The sequence below is a fragment of the Gopherus flavomarginatus genome, chromosome 19, assembly GCF_025201925.1.
Source record: "Gopherus flavomarginatus isolate rGopFla2 chromosome 19, rGopFla2.mat.asm, whole genome shotgun sequence".
Lineage (NCBI taxonomy): Eukaryota > Metazoa > Chordata > Testudines > Testudinidae > Gopherus > Gopherus flavomarginatus.
The window spans coordinates 22,248,329-22,267,271 of NC_066635.1; the positions used below are offsets into that span (position 1 = coordinate 22,248,329).

At 36.8% G+C, this 18,943-nt stretch overlaps 1 protein-coding gene across 2 annotated transcripts in view; it reads left to right on the plus strand.

The window, feature by feature from the left end:
- The window catches only part of NCOR1 (nuclear receptor corepressor 1), a 101,911-nt gene that overhangs the window by 40,772 nt on the left and 42,196 nt on the right, over positions 1-18,943 (plus strand). For both annotated transcript variants that reach the window (XM_050928997.1, XM_050928996.1), the window contains 6 exons: positions 2,323-2,413; positions 2,938-3,116; positions 3,678-3,732; positions 4,532-4,633; positions 15,087-15,214; positions 16,082-16,287. In XM_050928997.1, coding sequence (XP_050784954.1) covers positions 2,323-2,413; positions 2,938-3,116; positions 3,678-3,732; positions 4,532-4,633; positions 15,087-15,214; positions 16,082-16,287 — 761 coding nt within the window. The remainder of the gene's footprint in view (positions 1-2,322; positions 2,414-2,937; positions 3,117-3,677; positions 3,733-4,531; positions 4,634-15,086; positions 15,215-16,081; positions 16,288-18,943) is intronic.

Here is an 18,943-nt window from a genome sequence, read left to right on the forward strand (position 1 = left end):
TGTTTCAGCTTAATGGTAAGTCTTTCATTTGTCTCCAGTATAATATTTTGAAAACATCTCTTTCAGATTCTCAGTTTAGGGGGCAAAGTGAAATGACAGTTTGTTCAGGGGGGCAGGAATAGCTCAGTGGTTTGAGCACTGGCCTGCTATACCCAGGGTTGTGAGTTCAGTCCTCGAGGGGACCATTTGGGTATTGGTCCTGCTTTGAGCAGGGGGTTGGACTAGATGATTTCCTGAAGTCCCTTACAACCCTAATGATCCATGATTCTATGTAACTGAACACATCACGTTATTAGTTCCCTAGGTTTCATGGCATCAGGTTCAAACTTCCCTTCACCTTTAAGGACCTTCACAATTTTGCCCTTACTGCTTATCCACTCTTGTCTCTTACCACATCTCCCCATTCTGTTTTGCCAACAGTGCCAGCCTCATTAGTTTGTTTATTGGTATCTTAGACTGCTCTACCTTCTTTCACCTTTTCCCTTTTTCCCTGTCACCTGCTCTTCAAATCCCTCATCAAACCTCACTCCTGCCATGATACCTGTAAGAAATTGGCTAGTTTGAAGGATAGATTGTAATAGTGAGAGAACTTGCATGAGGAATGCTATTCACATGCATAAGCATTTGCAGAAGTGGACGTTAATTTTATAAGTTATGCACAGAGCTCCAGCTTTGCATGGAGAAATTTAATTTCAGGCCTAGAAGTCAATTCATAGCTAATATTTTTCTGTCAGATGTCTGTATCTTTCCTTTGTGTCTCATGACAATTGATGTTCACTAGACTAATGCGCACAAGGACAAAGTTACATGATTTTTCCTTAAATTATGTTTATTAAGTGACTTATAGCAAGCTTTACATGTTTCATCTGTCAGGAAGCTGTGGTTACTGAAATACAGTGTTGTAATTTAACTCCTTGCTGTTTAAGATATCTCTTGGATTAAGATTAAGAAAACTTGCATTGTATTCATCCTCCATTGTCTTCTATGTACAAGTCACTTTTTTGGGGAATATGACAGTTTAACGTTATATAGTACTTGTAGACAGTGGGTTTAAATATTTTTTAAAATGCTTTAAAAATAGAATTAGACCAAATTTGTTTCATATTTTCCATTGCACCTGGGTTCTCTAGGTATATTAAAACAATTTCAAAAACTTAAAATTTAGACTTCAGAAGAATAGACTTAAATCTTCCAGACCCATAAAGAATTCATCCTATCTTCTCTCCTAAACAATCTTCTTCCATGACCTCAGAAAAAGCTTGCAGAAGCCAACAGATCTTATAGTGTATTCTTGGGGTCCCCTGCTCTGTGTTCCAGTGGATCAAGGAGAGGACAAGGGAAAGCAAATTATTGCATTAATAAAGATTACCTATAAGAGGCTTCTATTTTTGAGTGCTATTTTAAAAAATAAAAAATGAAATACTATTTATGCTTGGATTGTAAGCTCCTGGGTGCAGGGACTGTCTTTTGGTTATGTGTTTTAGTGTCTAGCATAATGGGATCCTTGTCTATGCTTGGGATCTGTAAGTGCTTCCTCAGTTAAGACCCAATTAGTATTTGGACCCAATGTAATAGATTTGACTGCTTTCATTAATATTTTAGTGATGGAAAAGGCCCATTAGGATGTTTTGTCTATCTTGCTGTTGGGGCCAGGTTGTGCCCTGTTGCACATGTTCTAGTGACTTAAACTTTAAAATATTGACCATCAAAAAGTCCACTTTCTGGTGAGATTAGTGTGATTTTTAGTTGAGAGAGAGAACTGACTGGGAGATGGTCTGCAATTTATAACACCTCTTCAAATTAAAAATTAAATATTTTTTCTTTAGTAAAGTGAGCATTAGTAGTAACTTGTTTTGGTAATTAATTGACTAAATCTGTGCAAGGCAAATTTGAACATATTCCCAGGTCTCTCTTGTGAAATAGAAACTGTTTTTTGCAGAATGCATTGTTTAAGGACAAAACAATTTCCATACCACTGCTATAACAATTCTAATACTTAGCTATAAGTGTGTGTGTAAGGTGGGATTTTCAAAAGTATTCATCTTTGGCCTAACTGCTCCCACTGAAGTAATGATAAAACTCCTCTGATTCTTGTAGGATTGACACCAGAAACTCTACCGTGTGCCTTTTTGCTGAGCATGAGGCCTCCCAAATCCACATCTAAAATTCATTAGCCATTTAAAAGTGCAATGTGTAACCTACATTGGGTATTTCGTGATGCTACTTTTCTAGTTACCTGTCTCTCAAATGAGCTATATTTTAACTTATCTGAAATGTTTTCTCATGTGAAATCTCAACATATGGATCTTTTTTAAAAACTAGGGTTGGCCAAAGAGGGGCTGGCCTTTCAGCAACTATTGCTAGAAGTGAACATGAGATTTCTGAAATCATTGATGGACTCTCTGAGCAGGAGGTGAGGCCATTGTTTGTTTCAATTTATCAAAGCAGCAAATTATTTATTTCACCCTTCTACTCAGATGTTGATAATCCACTTTGGATTTTCTTCCTTTATGAGCTTGTTTTAGATTAGTTCAAGATACCCTTTGTGAGTTTTATCATGACCTGGATCTTTGCTCTCATGTATCTTCCTTTTAGGGTCTAGACTTCGCCATCACAGCTTTGCTGTGGTAGACCTAGGGTGTGAAACTTTCCTTTGACATCTAATTTCTCCCTACTTGTAAGAGACTCCTGAAAACCTTTCCTTTTAAAAGGCTTTTTTGTTATAACAGCTGTTAATGATGTGTAGTACTATTCCTTCATCCCCTTCAGTTATGTGAATATTAATTGGGATGGCCACAACTTCTGAAGGAGAGAAAATAAAATTGTGTGAAAGGATTAAGATGGGTGAATCTGTGTACTGTGTTGCCCATGAGAACCATTTAATAAATAACATAGGAACCATAAACATTCATAGAAACTGTCTTATTTTGCCTATAGAACAACGAAAAACAAATGCGTCAGCTCTCTGTCATTCCTCCCATGATGTTTGATGCAGAACAAAGACGAGTGAAGTTTATTAATATGAATGGTCTGATGGAGGACCCCATGAAGGTGTATAAAGACAGACAGTTCATGAATGTCTGGACAGACCACGAGAAGGAGATATTTAAGGAAAAGTAATTAGTCTTTTATCTTTGTTTTTATTACACTGCAAGTGACAGGTGAATGTCAGTGACAGGTGAATGTCTAAGTGTATAGTAAACATTAATAACAATATTCATTTTCAGCTCACTCTTGTTACAAACTCATGTGGTGATATTTCATCAGGGAGCCAAGGCTCTCGGATTACTACAGCAGAATGCTCTGTGTGGATGGAATACTACGTAGCTTTAGACTTGTTCATGCATTTTCCTATTGGGTCAGGCATCAACCACTTGCTTATTTCTACTTCTTTTTGCTTTGTCTTTAGACAGGAAACTTGGTAAAAGATGTTTTAATTTACTAAACAGATTAAAATAATTAAGCCAAGTAGTTGTAGTTTTTGACTATATTAACCTATAGCGTGGTTTAATTTGAATATGCTTAAATCAGTAATGTGAAAACTACACACTTAGGTTAAACTAGCTTCTTTTTTGGAAATGAATGAGTTCTTGATGGAACACAATTGTTTGACTTCTTTGTCTATGTGATTATATATAGTTGTCAGAATTTAAAAGTAATTTCTGATTTTATAAAAGGTTTGTCCAACATCCCAAGAACTTTGGTCTAATTGCCTCCTACCTGGAAAGAAAGGTAAGGCATTTTTAGAACGTAAATACTACATGAAGTGTGGTCTCTTACTTTTCTAATGTAAGTCACTTTTACTGTAACTTTTAACCCAAGCAGAAAAAATATTATTCCAAAACCAAATCTCCTATTAGCTGCAAAGTCAGTAATTATATGTCAGCAGAAATAAAACAATGATGCAAAACAAGTTGCATGTTAAACATCTAACAAAGCTCAATAGTGTTTACTTTCATGGATAAAAGAGTAAAAGAAAATGGCATTTTGCAAGATGTTTTGTTTGAAATAGGTAAGTTGCATCTCACCTTTTGGTTAGCAACAGAACTGACTCTTCCTGCTAGCATGCTTGTTCTAAGATCCTGAATCTGCACTATTAAAGTCAGTGGTATTTCACTGAGAGTAGGGTCAGCCTTTTAAGTCAGAGCTGAGGTTCTGCACAGCCTATGTAAGGAATGATTCCCAATTTAGGACCAATCAAGATACTTTTGACAGAGCATCTCAAATACTAATAGCTATTATGATAAATGGAGGCTTTCCCACTGTTAATTATATAATGTAAGTTAAATCATAAAGAATAAACCAGCTGCAGGGTATTATGAAAATACATGTGCTTAGGTTTGATCTTGTAGGATAGCTGTTTTTTTCTGTTTGTATGCATTAATCAATTTAATTGCTGAGCAAAATTCTAACACCTTCTCTGAATCCAGTGACTAGAATAGTATGAATAGTTGAATGACATCATATTTAATGTATTTAATAGGGTTTGACTTTTGAATTACAGAAACTGATTTTTCCTCTTTCATTTTAGAATGTTCCAGACTGTGTTTTGTATTATTATTTGACCAAGAAAAATGAGAATTATAAAGCCCTTGTACGAAGAAATTATGGCAAACGTAGAGGAAGAAACCAGGTATGTTGCTTATGTTTCAGTGACTCTTTGAATGCACATGTGAACCAAGTAAAATAATAACTATCTTTTTGTGTATTGTTGAGTGATCAAGCACATTGCATAAGAAATGACTAAAAATAGGAAAACATAGGATTTTAGAAACTACCATTTTTAGTCCTTTCTGAAATAAGAAATGGATTCCATAATTCTGGGTTTTCAAGTAACTTTTTATAAAAGTATTGTCTTCATAAATCTTTGCTTTGCTCATTTGTGGCTTTCATTTTGACAATTCATTTTGTTTGAGCACCCAACAATACAAATTGAGGTCAGATTTATTAGTAAATCATATGGCGGAGCCAACGGAAATTAGGTCGGACATACGATGTTCATTGGAAAATACATAACCACTTCACACATCAGTGTCTGTCAAAAAGCAGAAATTAATGGCGATCATTTTCTGGTGGTCAGGAGGAAAGTCAAACTGACATTTTGTAGCAAGAAGAAAAATAGACCAGTTACGTTAATATATGTAAATTAACCAATTTGCTGATTCAGGAAGAATTTACTTGGAAGTATTGGAATTCTTTAAAGAGGAAGAGAATAATGTATTATGAGAAATACTTAGTAGGCTGCCAGGGTTAACATGGAAATTGGAAAGTAATGTAAAGAAAATTGAAGAGACTTAAAATTTTTGTTGGAAAATGGGAAGAGAGGAGGAGAACACTATATTGGATGTGGGACAAGTCAGTTTCAGAAGAGCAGAGAATACATTCAGCTAAAAAGCATTTTGTAAAGTGTCAAGAGAGGAAGCAAATGTGTTGGCATAGGCAGAGTAATGAAGAAAGCATGGCCTGCAGATAAAATAAATAGTCAAAGAACTGTATGTAATGACTACATGAATGGCAAAGATTGAAACCTTTGAATCCTTAAACTGATACTGACAACCAGAAATGATAGTGGACAAAACTCCTTGACGGAATATGAAACGCTTTATGGAAACTGCAGTTTAATTTTGTCAGTTTCTCAGTGTCTTTTTTAGACAGATGAAATTATAGAACTATTGTGGTTGGAAGATCCCCAAGTCTTCGTCTTTAGTTTGTCTCAGAAATGACTAGTCTGCAGAAATCAGTTGCATCCTGGTAACATTACTGAAAAGGAAGAATTGGTGAAACTTCCAAGTATTGTGGCTGCACAGATCTGGGGTGATTTGTAAGTTGGGGAATTGAGTGAACCTCAAATGCAGATCAAAGAAATATGGCTTAACGGTACAAGGCATTGATCATATTAGCTATAGCAAACGGGGAGATTTAGCTGCCAATAGGAGACAGAAAACTCTTGATAGCAGTTTAACCAATCATTGCTAGTTAAGGCAGATCTTGTAGTGATGTACTGCAAGAAACCTGCCACCTCTCACCATCCTGTAGGACTGTGCCCTTCTGCCCAAAGCATTTAACTATTCCTTTAATGGCTAGTCCAGAGGTGTTCTAATTCATTCTTGTATTGAAATACTTTAGGGTCATATAAATTTATGTAAAAATCCATGCAGTAAAATTCTGTTAAATTTTAAATTGGCATATTGACTTGGACAAACTTTTTGAATGAAGGAAAGAGGGAAGGAATTCTCTTGCTGAGAGAGTTAATCTAATTAGTGATTAGCATAGAATACTCTCGCATGAAAACAGATGGGAACACGCCAGCTGTAAACCTGCTCCAACATACCTATTAAAATAGACAACCCTTCACAGGTCTGTCCTTACTATTGTGATGAAGCTGTTTGAATTAAATTCCTGCTAGTATAAAAAAAGGCCATCTCACAGGAGGTTTTTTCCTCCCTTGCCACAGTGGCCACACATCTCAGTGTGCGTCAACAGATCTTTGATCAGAGCTAAGCACCCTATGACAAATCATTGACTACTAGATCAGGAGATTGTGTTGAGACATTACATACTTTGCCAGCTCTTCTCTGAAAACATTAATCATTGTGGATATTTTGTTACAAATTGTACTGAAGTCTATCAGTGTGTGATTTTATGATGGCGTCAGATTCTGGGAGAGGGTTGGGGGTGCGGTGCTTACCTGGGACTCCGGGACAGGCCGGGGGACCTCTGCATTTCTGCCCCCTTGCACTGCCCCTGCAGAGTCCCATTGGCCGCAGGGGCACTCAAGGTGGGAGCAGTGCATGGAGGCACAGCCCTGCCCCACCTCTGGGCCACAGGGAGGGGCCAGCAGCCACCGAAGCGAACAGGCAGACATCGCTCAGCTCTGCTGCGCTGCCGGAGCCCCTGAGGGACCCTAAAATTGCTGGAGCCCTGTGGGCTACATTGGGGAGGCTCGCCAGCTGCAGATGGCCCACAGGCTAGGAGTTTGAGACCCCTACTTTATACTGACAGTCTGCTGCTGATTATAATTAATATTTAGACATAACTTGCATTCAAAAAACTAGTACAGTTTGATCATATTTTTTGTTGCTCTATAACACTTAAGTCTTCAGAACTAGTAAACTGCATTTGAGCATGAAGGTGGGGTATATGCTATTTCATCCTAAAGTCAGTAGTGCTTTAGTTCTTGTGTACAGTAGTTAATGTATCACTATTACTATAGTCAGGACCTGTTATTTGCAGGATAACTCACTGTAACCTTTCTAAACTCTCACTGATTTGAATAATTGTACAATTTAACTCATATTCTGTGTTCAAACATGTAACTAGCTTTGAATTAAAAGCAATATTTTATATGGTGAAACAATTTGTGGTATAGAGGGCAACATTAAATGTACAAGATCTGGTTTATGAACTTTCATGTCTTTAGCTCTGACCTGTTGCTTGAATATCTGATTAAAGTACATAAATTACCTCCTTAAAAGTAACTACTCTGTTTTGTGCAGTAGTCAGTTTGGAAACTTGTGTAGATACACCAAAGTAATATTAAAAAACGTCAAAGTAAATAGGCATATTGCAGACCTAGTTGTTCGTCAAATTTTAACTTTTAGTGTTAAGACGTTTTTGAAGTATGCAGGAACCAAAACCTGTCAGAACTAGGAAATTTTACTTGTACGACGTTAAAGGAGCAAAAGCAGTATAAGTTGAATATGGTTAAAACAAAACTATGCTCTGGCAGAGTCTGGCCCTCATTCTGTGACGATTGACTTGTAGTTTCATGGAAGGCACTGGGACTACTTGTGTGAGACAAGTTAAATGCTGCCTAATTCTTAGATATGGGGGCCATAGTTTGCCAGTTGTCAGCCCAGATTAAATATTTAATGGACAAGTTATAAACATCAGAATTATGAGAAACTCTTCGTGAGTCTTGTATATACATGAAGTGGCAAGAACACATTGGTATCTGAATCATGGTATATATGAAGAATGCTAAAATATATTTTAGATTTTTCTGTTGAATCCTGTCTTGCTCAGCTCTGAATTGTGTTGCTTTCTTTCAGAATGTGTTAATAGTTAGTAAACCCAATTTGTAGTAAGGATTTCTGTTTATAGAGTAAATTACAGAAAATTATGTTCTAGAACTGTCAAATACCTGTACTTATGCTTATAGTTATTGTGGTTATTAATATAATTTCCTTAGCCCTAACTGCAATGTAAACACTTGTATTTTCTAGCAGTTGAAAGCCTTGAGAAATCACATTATTTTGTTTGCCTGGAGCCTTTGTTTTATGAGTGTAAATGTAATTATTTTTCACCTTTTGGGGGAAAAATGACTATTGGGCTATAATACCTGAAACAACATGATGAATACACTAAACCTTAATTTGCGTCACTTTTTCAGTCCAATGGAGGGTGATATTTTTCACTGTAAATGGAAAAACTACTCATGAGTACCCATTAAAAGATTAGAGCAAACAGGAGACTCTTCTCCACTATTAATTGACCTTATCCTTTCCAGCTTCCCAGCAAGGTAGTGGGGTTTAGGATGCACCCCAGGATCTTTTTGCACTGGCAATAGAGTAACTTCAAAAGAAGCATCCCAGAATATAGGGTCATAGAAGTTAGAAGCGAGGCAGATGATAATGCAGTGAAACAGATAGCAAGTGCAGGTAGGATACAATTCTCCAGTAGAGGGCATCAATATATTACACTGGCACAGCTATTACTCATGGTTATGATTTAAAAACCTAAATCTTTTCTTAGCCAGTACAATTGCAACCATTTAAACTTGGCCAACATCAGCATAGGTCTCAAAATGGATGTTTATTTTGAAGGTCCTGAGTACTGGATTATGGCATATGAAGTTCTTAAGAAATGTGGAGTTTATTGTGTCATAAGAGACATGTTTTTGTTTAGTTAAAGTAAATCTAGAAGGGGAAAGACTTGCATGGGGAGGTAACATGACAAGTGTCTGCCTTGTAACACACGAGTTTTTTAAAATAAAGCAAATGTGTTTTTTACTTCAGAATAGAAAGTGGAGTAGCATGGATGCAAATGCAAAGTCTAGTTGAAAACTGCCAACTAGTGGGAAGGGATATTCTGATAGTTAAGTCTCAAAATTTAGTCTATTCTTTAAAAAGGATGCTCACCAGAGAACTTCCAGCTTTATCACTACCTTCTGTGAAGTGATCATTACAGGCTATGTGAATCCTGATATATACTGGAAACACAGAAGTAACAGCTATCAAGGCACAGCAACAAACAGTTTCTGTTTGATTTGCACACGAAGAGGAAGAGCAGCATTACATTAACCACTTCAAAGTGAAACGAGAGGATCTAGTTGCTTGTATTTCAGAACGCCATCCAATGGTTTATGATCTTGTTGGTTTGGTTGCTCCAGCAGTTTTTGAAGCAAAATTATTGATCAGCTGAGAGGGAAATAATAATTTTATTACAGAACCTTCCTCAAATTGGCCATTGAAGGGTGTAGTGTGTATATCTATAAATTAGATGGACTGAATAAAGTCTGTTTTAGTAGAAAAGCAGAAGATTAATTTGAGTGGTTAGCAGTATTTTTAAGGCTCTCTTGGAATAAAATTTGAAAGGGGGCTGGTGAGAAATATTAGTCAGTAATTTGAAATGTACTTTTCCATAGTATAGCTGCATTGTCAGCATAAATTTATGTCTGTGGGCCAACCCATATGTCTTTGCAGCAGGTGGTACAGTCCAGTGATTTGACCCGGCAGAAACTTACTTTATTTCTGTGACAGCCAATCAAGCACAGCTCAGTGGGGATTACCTTGAGTAACCCCTGTGAGATTAGAAGCTTGCATGTGAGATGGGCAACTCTTCTATAGGCAGCTTAAGTGGCAGGATGACAAAGTTTCCTGGAATAAACGCGTTGCTGGGTCAGCCACCCCATGCTAAGGAGCTATTGATGGTGCTGTGGGTTTTGTGCTTTTGAGTTTTATTTTGCATTAGAGCCCGACCCCTGTGCTGTGGATAGTAAGAGTTTTAATCGAGAGATGAACGTGCAGGTACGTCGTTGACTGAGGCTTCAGCTGTTTAAGGTTTGTGTTTCAGCCTGCCTTTGCCCTATAGAGCATTGCATGCTAGAAAAATTCACTGTGAAAAAAACAGATTTAAACCTGTTATTGACAATGTGCAGAGTTAAATTAGGCAGATAAAAGCAATTGGGGGTGTTCTGATGATCCAGCTATTTTTTCAGGCAAGTTATATACAAAATCCAGATTTTTGCTGAAGCTGCGGTTCATCTAAACTCTTTGCTTCTCATACTGTCCTGTCTTGCACAATCGAAAAACATTTACCTCAGCATGTCTCACTGACATTGTGTTAAAGGAATACTTGGGAAAACCAGCTAGTACCAATATTGAGATGTTGATACTTTGCAGGAGGATTATAAATAAAAGTTAACTATTAATATCTATTTCAGTTCACATTTTTAAAAAGTCAAAAGCAATTTAATTTTTATAAAATACATTCAGGCTGACTTCCAACCTTAATTTGGGTATGTACCAGTGACATCTGTTGCCACTGCTATACGAAGGAGCCTTTTAGAATTTATCCAGCCTATTTTCAGGAGTTTTTTCAATGGACTATATAAAATTTAATCCTGTTAACACACAGCATTTAAGCTCCTAGGAAAAAAACTCCCAGAACACTCTCCTCGTCCTTCTGTGAATTTTCAGATGTGTTAAGGCATTTAATAATTACCAGAATTCTTGTTTCTGTCTTGCTCTGTATTTAGACATCCAGCAGCACACATTGATTTAGTAATAAGGCCCTTACTTAAAATCCCACTAGCAAAAATCATGCTGACTCTTTGTGGCATCTGCGCATTGCAGCACACTGACTTTATTCAGACTTCTGCAAAACATAGGCAAATTGTTCCTTGTGCTCAAGAGAAAAATCCCCCAAGAGTTTAATACTAAACCTTTTTTTTTGTTTGAGCAGATGTTTAAGTGTATTTTGCCGTTAAAGTCTATCTGAGAATCTGATTTTAATCTGCACAAGCAGGGAATTTTGAACTGACAACCGGGTTTTATAGGCATCTGGATGTTTGGGGTCTAGGGAGGAGAGAGAGAGTGATCGCTGAACTGTGCATGACTTACATTAGCCAAAGCTGCTTGTTTACCCCCTTTGTCTTTCTCCTCTGTGTACACCTATGCTTGCTTCCCCCTTCTTGACTCTGACACTTCACCTTGTTCTTCATTCTCAAGTCCCTTCTCAGTACACCCTTTTGAGGAGGCACTTGAGCTATACTTATGTATATGCAATACAATATTACCTTCAAGACTCATGAATTACTCAAGCCTATATTATATTATTTACCTTCCATTTGTTACTTCCTCCTGTTTTGTGAATTTAGGGCCGAATCATAGGGTTAGAAGGAGTAGCAAGGGTCATCTAGTGCATTGGTTCTCAAACTTTTGTACTGGTGACCCCTTTCAAATAGCAAGCCTCTGAGTGTGACCCCCCCCTTACAAATTAAAAAACACTTTTTTATATATTTAACATTATTATAAATGCTGAATGCAAAGCAGGGTTTGGGGTGGAGGCTGACAGCTTGTGACACCCCATGTAATAACCTCGTGACCCCTGAGGGGTCCTGACTCCCGTTTGAGAACCTCTGATCTAGTGTAACCCCCAATTAGATCATGGAGTTACTCCCTTTGTAGTTTCGCTAATTAGATATGACTACACATATGAGTAAGCATATATGCAATAGTGAATGGTTGCAGAATTGTAAACTCTTAGGGGAAAAGATTTAGTCTTTGTTTTTTTTAATAGTGCCATGCTTGTTTGAATGCTCTCTCAGTAATATTTGATTTGTGTGGTGCACTATTTAAGTGCAAACAGAGAGAGTAGGTTTTAGCCTTCAATGAATTTTCCAGGGTTTTTTAACAGACTTCTTATTGTTTGTGTATATATAATGTGCGCACTTACAATACCTGCACTTTTATTTTGGTTTACATATGCAAGCTACCCCCATGGTTTCTTTTTTGGAATGTTTAGTTTATAGAAATTGGATGATTAAAGCAAGCATTCTTACATATTTTCTATTTGCTTACAGAAATTTTTCCTGCATTAATCAACAGTTTTGAGCATGTTTTCCAAACAATACCATACGTAGTAACTTAATTGTACGTAGGCTCTGTGTTACTCACGTGCCATCTCACACGTTCTTGATACTGTTTTAAAAATATTTTTATGTTGTCAAAGGGAAGAATCTTTGAGGATCTGAGATCAGGTTTCTCACACTGGAGTACTGCCCAGACCACAACTTAGATTGCAAGCCCTTGGGGGTGGGAACAGTCTTTATGGAGTTGACTAGTTGTACAGCACGTAGTACAATGGGACCCTGATTGGGATCTCTTGGTGCTATAGTAATAGTGCTAATACATAATATTCAGAAGGAATTGCCACACTGGAATGCACAATTCATCTAGCTAGGTGTCTGGATAGTAACTAAGCACTGTTTCAGAAGAAGGTGAACCACCCCCATACTGCACCTAAGAAGTAATTGTAATATAATAATTGTACAGTGCTGTGCACTGAGAGCAGGGAAATTTCTTCCTAATCATCACATGCTTATAATCCTCAAGCGTGAAGTTTAATTGCTCATATAATTACATTTATTGTGTAGATATAAATGCTAAAATTTAATAAAATATATACACTTATGTGCTGCAGTATATAAATGTAACATAAGTAAAATGCAAAGAAACCTCTCTCATATTTTGCTTAGCTTTACTTGACTCTTGGTGCTCTCTTTTTTTGAGGAAGTCCTGAGAGCACTCTGTAAAAGGCAGCAACACAGCAGGGAACATAAGGACATTAAAGCTTATACTTGTGAAGAAAATATTTTTACAGCCACCTTTTAGGGTCCATCTCTTTTAATTTTGTATAAAATTTTTCCCTGTGAACACATCTTATACATTCTTCAGCCCATCTGGAAACAGCATGAGAGATTTGAGTTGGCAAATCTTAGCTTATTCCTAATAACTAAGCCCGGCAGGAAGTTGAATGGTTTTTTTTTTTTTTTTTTTTGGAGGGGGGGGAAGAGGTGTGGGGATGGTGACAAATTCGTCCCACCATTTTCAGTTCTAGATTGATAGGTTTACAGTTAACAATGGAAATAGCTATAGGAGATATAATAAAGACATTAAAATAGTATGTTTGAAAACAATAGGGAGGGAAAAAATGAAAGTGTCTTTAAATATCTTCACTTCTATCAGGCTACCAGTGGAATAATCCATCAGTCCAAATTGGGACCTGTGCTGACTTATAATAAATATAAATAGATTTCAGCACTTGCTACTACCATGCTGGTTACAGGGATTTGGACATGGATATCAAAGGTAAACTTGTAAAATGTGAATGTAGATATCTTACATTACAACAAAATAACTTGCATTGTTGTCATGTAAATGAAGAACAGTAAAAGTGATTCAGGTGCGTTTGAGTTGTAGATACGATTTGAGCCAGTAAGAAGCAAGTACAATTTTGTTTCTGTGAAGTGTTTTAGGGGCAGTAACCGCATGAGAGTATTGAAACGGTATTGTCTTCTCTGCTCAGTAATTGTTGACTATAGCTATATTTAAGAATTAGTACACAACAGATTCTTGTATGTGTGGCTATAGGAAAAGGGCAACAAACAGGATGCTAGTTTATATCAAATGTATTACTGGTGGTTGAAGCTAATGGCATCATGCTACCTTGGCGGAAGCAGATACTTGTCCAGGCTTCAAGACAAAGTTAGGGCTAGAACTGCCAGTTTAATTAGGACTGCATAAATGCAGGGGAAGGGAGCCTGTTTGTAATTACTCTGATATTTGCAAACTGGTTTTCTTTGTCAACACTCACATGATTGTAAAACTACATCTTTTGTTGTCATTGAGAAATATAGTAAAGAACTTTACTATATTTCTCCCCAACTGCTTAAAGTAATCTAGTGCAGGGGTAGGCAACCTATGACACACTTGCCAAAGGCGGCATGCAAGCTAATTTTTCAGTGGCACTCTCACTGCCCGGGTCCTGGCCACTGCATTTTAATTTAATTTTAAATGAAGCTTCTTAAACATTATTTTTAAAACCTTATTTACTTTACATACAACAATAGCTTAGTTATATATTATAGACTTATAGAAAGAGACCTTCTAAAAACGTTAAAATGAATTACTGGCACTCAAAACCTCAAAAATCGGAGTGAATAAATGAAGACTCGGCACACCACTTCTGAAAGGTTGCCGACCCCTGATCTAGTGAAATATGGAATTCCTAATGTAGTGCTTGATACTGCTGACTACCCTTAGGAGGGTTAGGACTGTACATAATGTTCATGGTGGTAGATCTTCTGTTTCCAAGTTGTCAACTATCATGTATTACTATTTTAAAATAGAGCAAGTTAACATTGCTACTCTTGAAATATACTTTTCAAGATTTTTGGTTAGACGTCTCCTGAATACTATTTTAAAACTTGTTCGTTACAGCTGTTAATTTTCAGGTTTCATGCATTGGGGACCCATAGCGGTGTTTTTAACATAAACTCTTCCATATTATATTATGTTATAGTGTATAGACTTGTTTGTGAAGACAGCACAAAGAATAACTTGTGTACTGTATCTTCACTATCACTACTTATTCTATTGAGGAAGACAGTACGTCCATGGAATCCTACAAAATAAAATGCAATAAGTTCCCAAATAAAGGTTACTGAAAATCAGACACTTAAGAGAAAATAATTTACTTATTGAGGGGGACTGAAGGAAACATGTCAAAATGTGATGGTTGAAACAAACTTCAAGGCTACAGGCAGATTGTTCCATGCCAACTGGTCTGCCAAACCATTTCCTTATGTTTTTAATTTGCAGATGTCCCTGTTGTTGTAAAACCTCTGTAATCCAAGCCCAACTTCTAAACTGATGTGTAAATTGTGATGATTCTAATGTAAAATCTTAGTAACTTCTTTCAATATTATGGATGGTGTTAATGCTATTACGACAAAAGTGCATCTCCTTTACACAGTTAAGTGTTTTATATAGTTTTAGTGTGTCAATGGTTCGTTTCAGCAGCAAATTGCACGTCCTTCACAAGAAGAAAAGGTAGAAGAAAAAGTAGAAGAGGAGAAAGCAGAAAAAACAGAGAAAAAAGAGGAAGAAAAGAAAGATGAAGAGGAAAAGGATGAGAAGGAGGAATCTAAGTGAGTATATGTAATGAGAATGAACTGTTTTGTTTGACTTTTTTCCTAATACAGTTGCTCTTTGCTAGTTTTTTGTTACTATTTATTTAGGGAATTGGTATTAAATGGAAGCAATAAACCTGATAATTTCACTACAGAATTTCCTTATTTAGAGTTGAATTATTGTTGATTGCACAAAGAATTGTTCTATGGCATATCTGTTTCTCTCAGACTCTTTGGACCAGTCACATTAATGGAAAATCCCTAAAGTTTGGATGGAATTTTTCTTGCCCTTCTGAAGTTTTTTGTTTCAGTTTAAATGTTTGCTGCTGGTGTATGTGGTGGTTTTGTAGCTATGTAGGTTACAGTATATTAGAGAAACAATGAGGTACTATCTTTACACAGAGCTCTTCTTTAGGTCTGGGAAATGTACTCAGAGTATCACAGGTACAAGGTGGAACAGATTGTTTAGCATAAGTAGTTAATGCATTTCAAGGGACCATTCAAGATGAAGTGGCCCACTAACACTGCTAGTGCTTGTTTCTATATGAAAATGGACATTCTATTAAAACCAATAAAAGGACATACCTGGTACCATCAGTAAGGAAATGTTAGATTTTTTTCCCTTTGATTTTTAGTTAATAATGGAGTGTAGCTCCATTTGTTTTTAAATAAATTCTGATTTTGGGGGTGGGGTGGGAAATGAGGAGCCTATTTTACTGTTAAATTGCTTTACAAACAAGTGTTCTTTCCATCAGTACTGAAAAGCGAGCTTACACTTGGTTCTTATATCTATGATTCAGTTTCACCAATACCTGCCTATGAAGTATACTCTTTATTAATATCTATGTTGAAGCTTTTCTTTTAAGTTTTTTGTCTTCGCTCCAGAGAAAACACCAAAGAGAAGGATAAAACAGAAATTGCAGCAGAGGAAACGGAGCAGGCTACTCCCAGGGGACGAAAAACTGCCAACAGTCAAGGTCGTCGTAAGGGCAGGATCACCAGATCTATGACAAATGAAGCTGCAGCAGCAAATGCTGCTGCTGCTGCTACCGAAGAGCCACCACCGCCTCTTCCTCCACCTCCAGAGCCCTGTGAGTAGTATTTATGTAAAGCACATTGGGATCCATCTGGCAGAAAGGCATTTTATCAATGAGATCATTCTTTGTGCATACAACACATTTCCATTTTGGATACAGTGCTTCCCCCCCATTTTAGTCATTTATTGACAAACAAGACCATCAAGAAGTTTATCAAGCTTCTAAAAATATGTATTGATATGAGCAGATGTTAAATAAAATCAGATCAGATGTTAAAACTGTATAAGAGAATACCAGTAATTCTTACTGTACAAAGACTATTTTTCTCTAAGTTTTAGGGTTAGTGCTAGATCCTGCAAATGGATCTGTATTAACATGGATCCATTTGCAGGACCTAGCCCTAGATGGTTACTAACAAGCAATTGCGGCCCAGAATTTGATTTACCTCAATATTTGTTATCTGGAATGGCTCTCTCGTTGGCTTGTTTTCTTAATCCATTATGTAGCTAAGGAATTTTCTGTAAAATATTATTTTGGTGGCACATACCTGTAGACTGTGTACAGATTCTTGTATCTGGCTGAATTCCTAGAGGAGTGCACATTCCTGCTGTCATAATCTGATGATGATGCAGAAACAAGGAAGTAAACAAAACCAAGCCATGCTGGTTTATGCATTAGAAATACAGAAAAATTAATAATGAGAGGATTTTAAAAAGAGTATTAAAGTAAGGTGACAGCTGTCAACAAATGGCACTATTCTATTACTTGAGCTTTCTCTACCCAGAGGTCAAGCTGAGTTTGGCTCTAACTTGCAGATGTTATTCAAAGTATAAATAACTATCCACAGTAGCATAAGATTTTTCCTCCATCATTGCAAGCTGCCTGCTGTTGGTGGCTGTTGGGTACACCAGCATTATACTGGTTTGTGCTATTAGAGTTTTTAGCAAATCTTTCCCTGGTTATTGCTCATGGAATCTGACCCTCCTGAAAGAGCACTGTAAAAGAGGAAAGTGAGTGCTCATTAAATTTTAAACATCAAAGATTGGCTTGTGGATTTATCTCAGCAAGTATGACCTCCTTTTGTTTCCATGTTCTTAAACTAGGACAATAAATATCTTCGTATAATCTTTAACTTTTTTTTGCAGTTTTATGAAAGCTCACATTGAAAGAGGATGTAGCCGTGGTAGTCTGTATCCATAAAAACAATAAGGAGTCCGGTGGCATCTTAAAGACTAACAGATTTATTTGGGCATAAGCTTTCATGGATAAAAAACCCACTTCTTTAGATGCACCCACGAAAGCTTATGCCCAAATAAATGTATCAGTCTTTAAGGTACCACCGTATTAGTCTTTAAGGTGCCACCGTACTCCACATTGGAAGTTTTTGAATGGATTGAATACTTTCTGCCCTATCCATGTTACCTACCTTTGTTTTCCTGTTTCCTGCTAATGCTTTCTATATTATGCACAATGGCAGATAAACAAGGATAAATTTGGGGGAAGAGGGGTTCTAGTCTGTGAAGAGGCAGCTGAGCTGTCTGCAGTGGCTGAACATGATTCAGAACAATATTAAACCTGAGTGACACCAAGTCCAGTGAAATAAAGCAGGTGGAGAATATTTTTCCCTCTGAATTGTTGTTTGCATTTTTTTTACTAGCATAGATTTTTTTTAAACTTTCTTTCATTTTTTCTTTGCTTATGATTGGTTGCCCAGATGAGTGTAGGAGATTGATATGCAGGAAATGAATGTAGGAGAAGAGGCTTCAGCATGCTAAGTAATTAACTATTCCATTCTCTTTCAGAGGAGTCAGTGGAATAATTCCCTCCACAGAAGAACCCCTTGAATACTTTAGAGCATTTGGGGCTGTGTGTTTTTTGTTCTTAGTTTCCCTGTTTTTTCCACAGTATGCTGCGGTGTTTTGCACCCCCTTTCATTCTCTCTATTTGGTTTGTGTTCAATAGTGTCTGTTATAGCATGCAAATAGATATATAATAGAAGTTTGAGATAGGCTCTACAAAATCCCTTCAGAGCCTTCACAATATTTTATATATAAATCCTTGCTGCCTGTAGTGTTGCAGAATAAGAGTGTGATAAGTACAAAATTTCCTTTTAAGAGAAATGCCCAGCTGCTCTCTCTAAACTTGTCCTCTTTCCACAAATCAGTTGTGTGGAGTATATTACAATAGATGTAAGACTTAATTAGCATCTTTTATCTCTGAATCTCAATGCACTTTAAAAAATGGCTTTTGACATGGAAAAGAGGCACAGAACTCTTGTCACTTACCCCAGGTCACACAGCAAATCAGTAGTAGAGGTAAGGCTAGACTCATGGTGTCCTAAAGCCCGGTGCCTTTTTCTAATGACTTAAGTGTGCAAATTATGATTGGAAGAACAAAGCATATGGATCCTGTGAATAGTTCTATTTTTTTATTGCAGAAAGAAATATAACGTGTTATTTGCCTTACAATATGTATAGTTTTAGCACGAAACTGCTTTACTACTGACTGTAGAAGAGTCCTTAAGGAAGGGACTTTGCATACTATGTTTTTAAGTATTCTGTATACATCTATAAAATCTATATATACATCTATAAAATATTCGTGGCAAGCATAACTGTAGGGTATCATACATACGTGGCACTAAAATAAAATAGTGGTGCTGAAAATTTTTGCTTTCAGACCTTTAGACTCCGAGTGCTTTCCAGAGGGT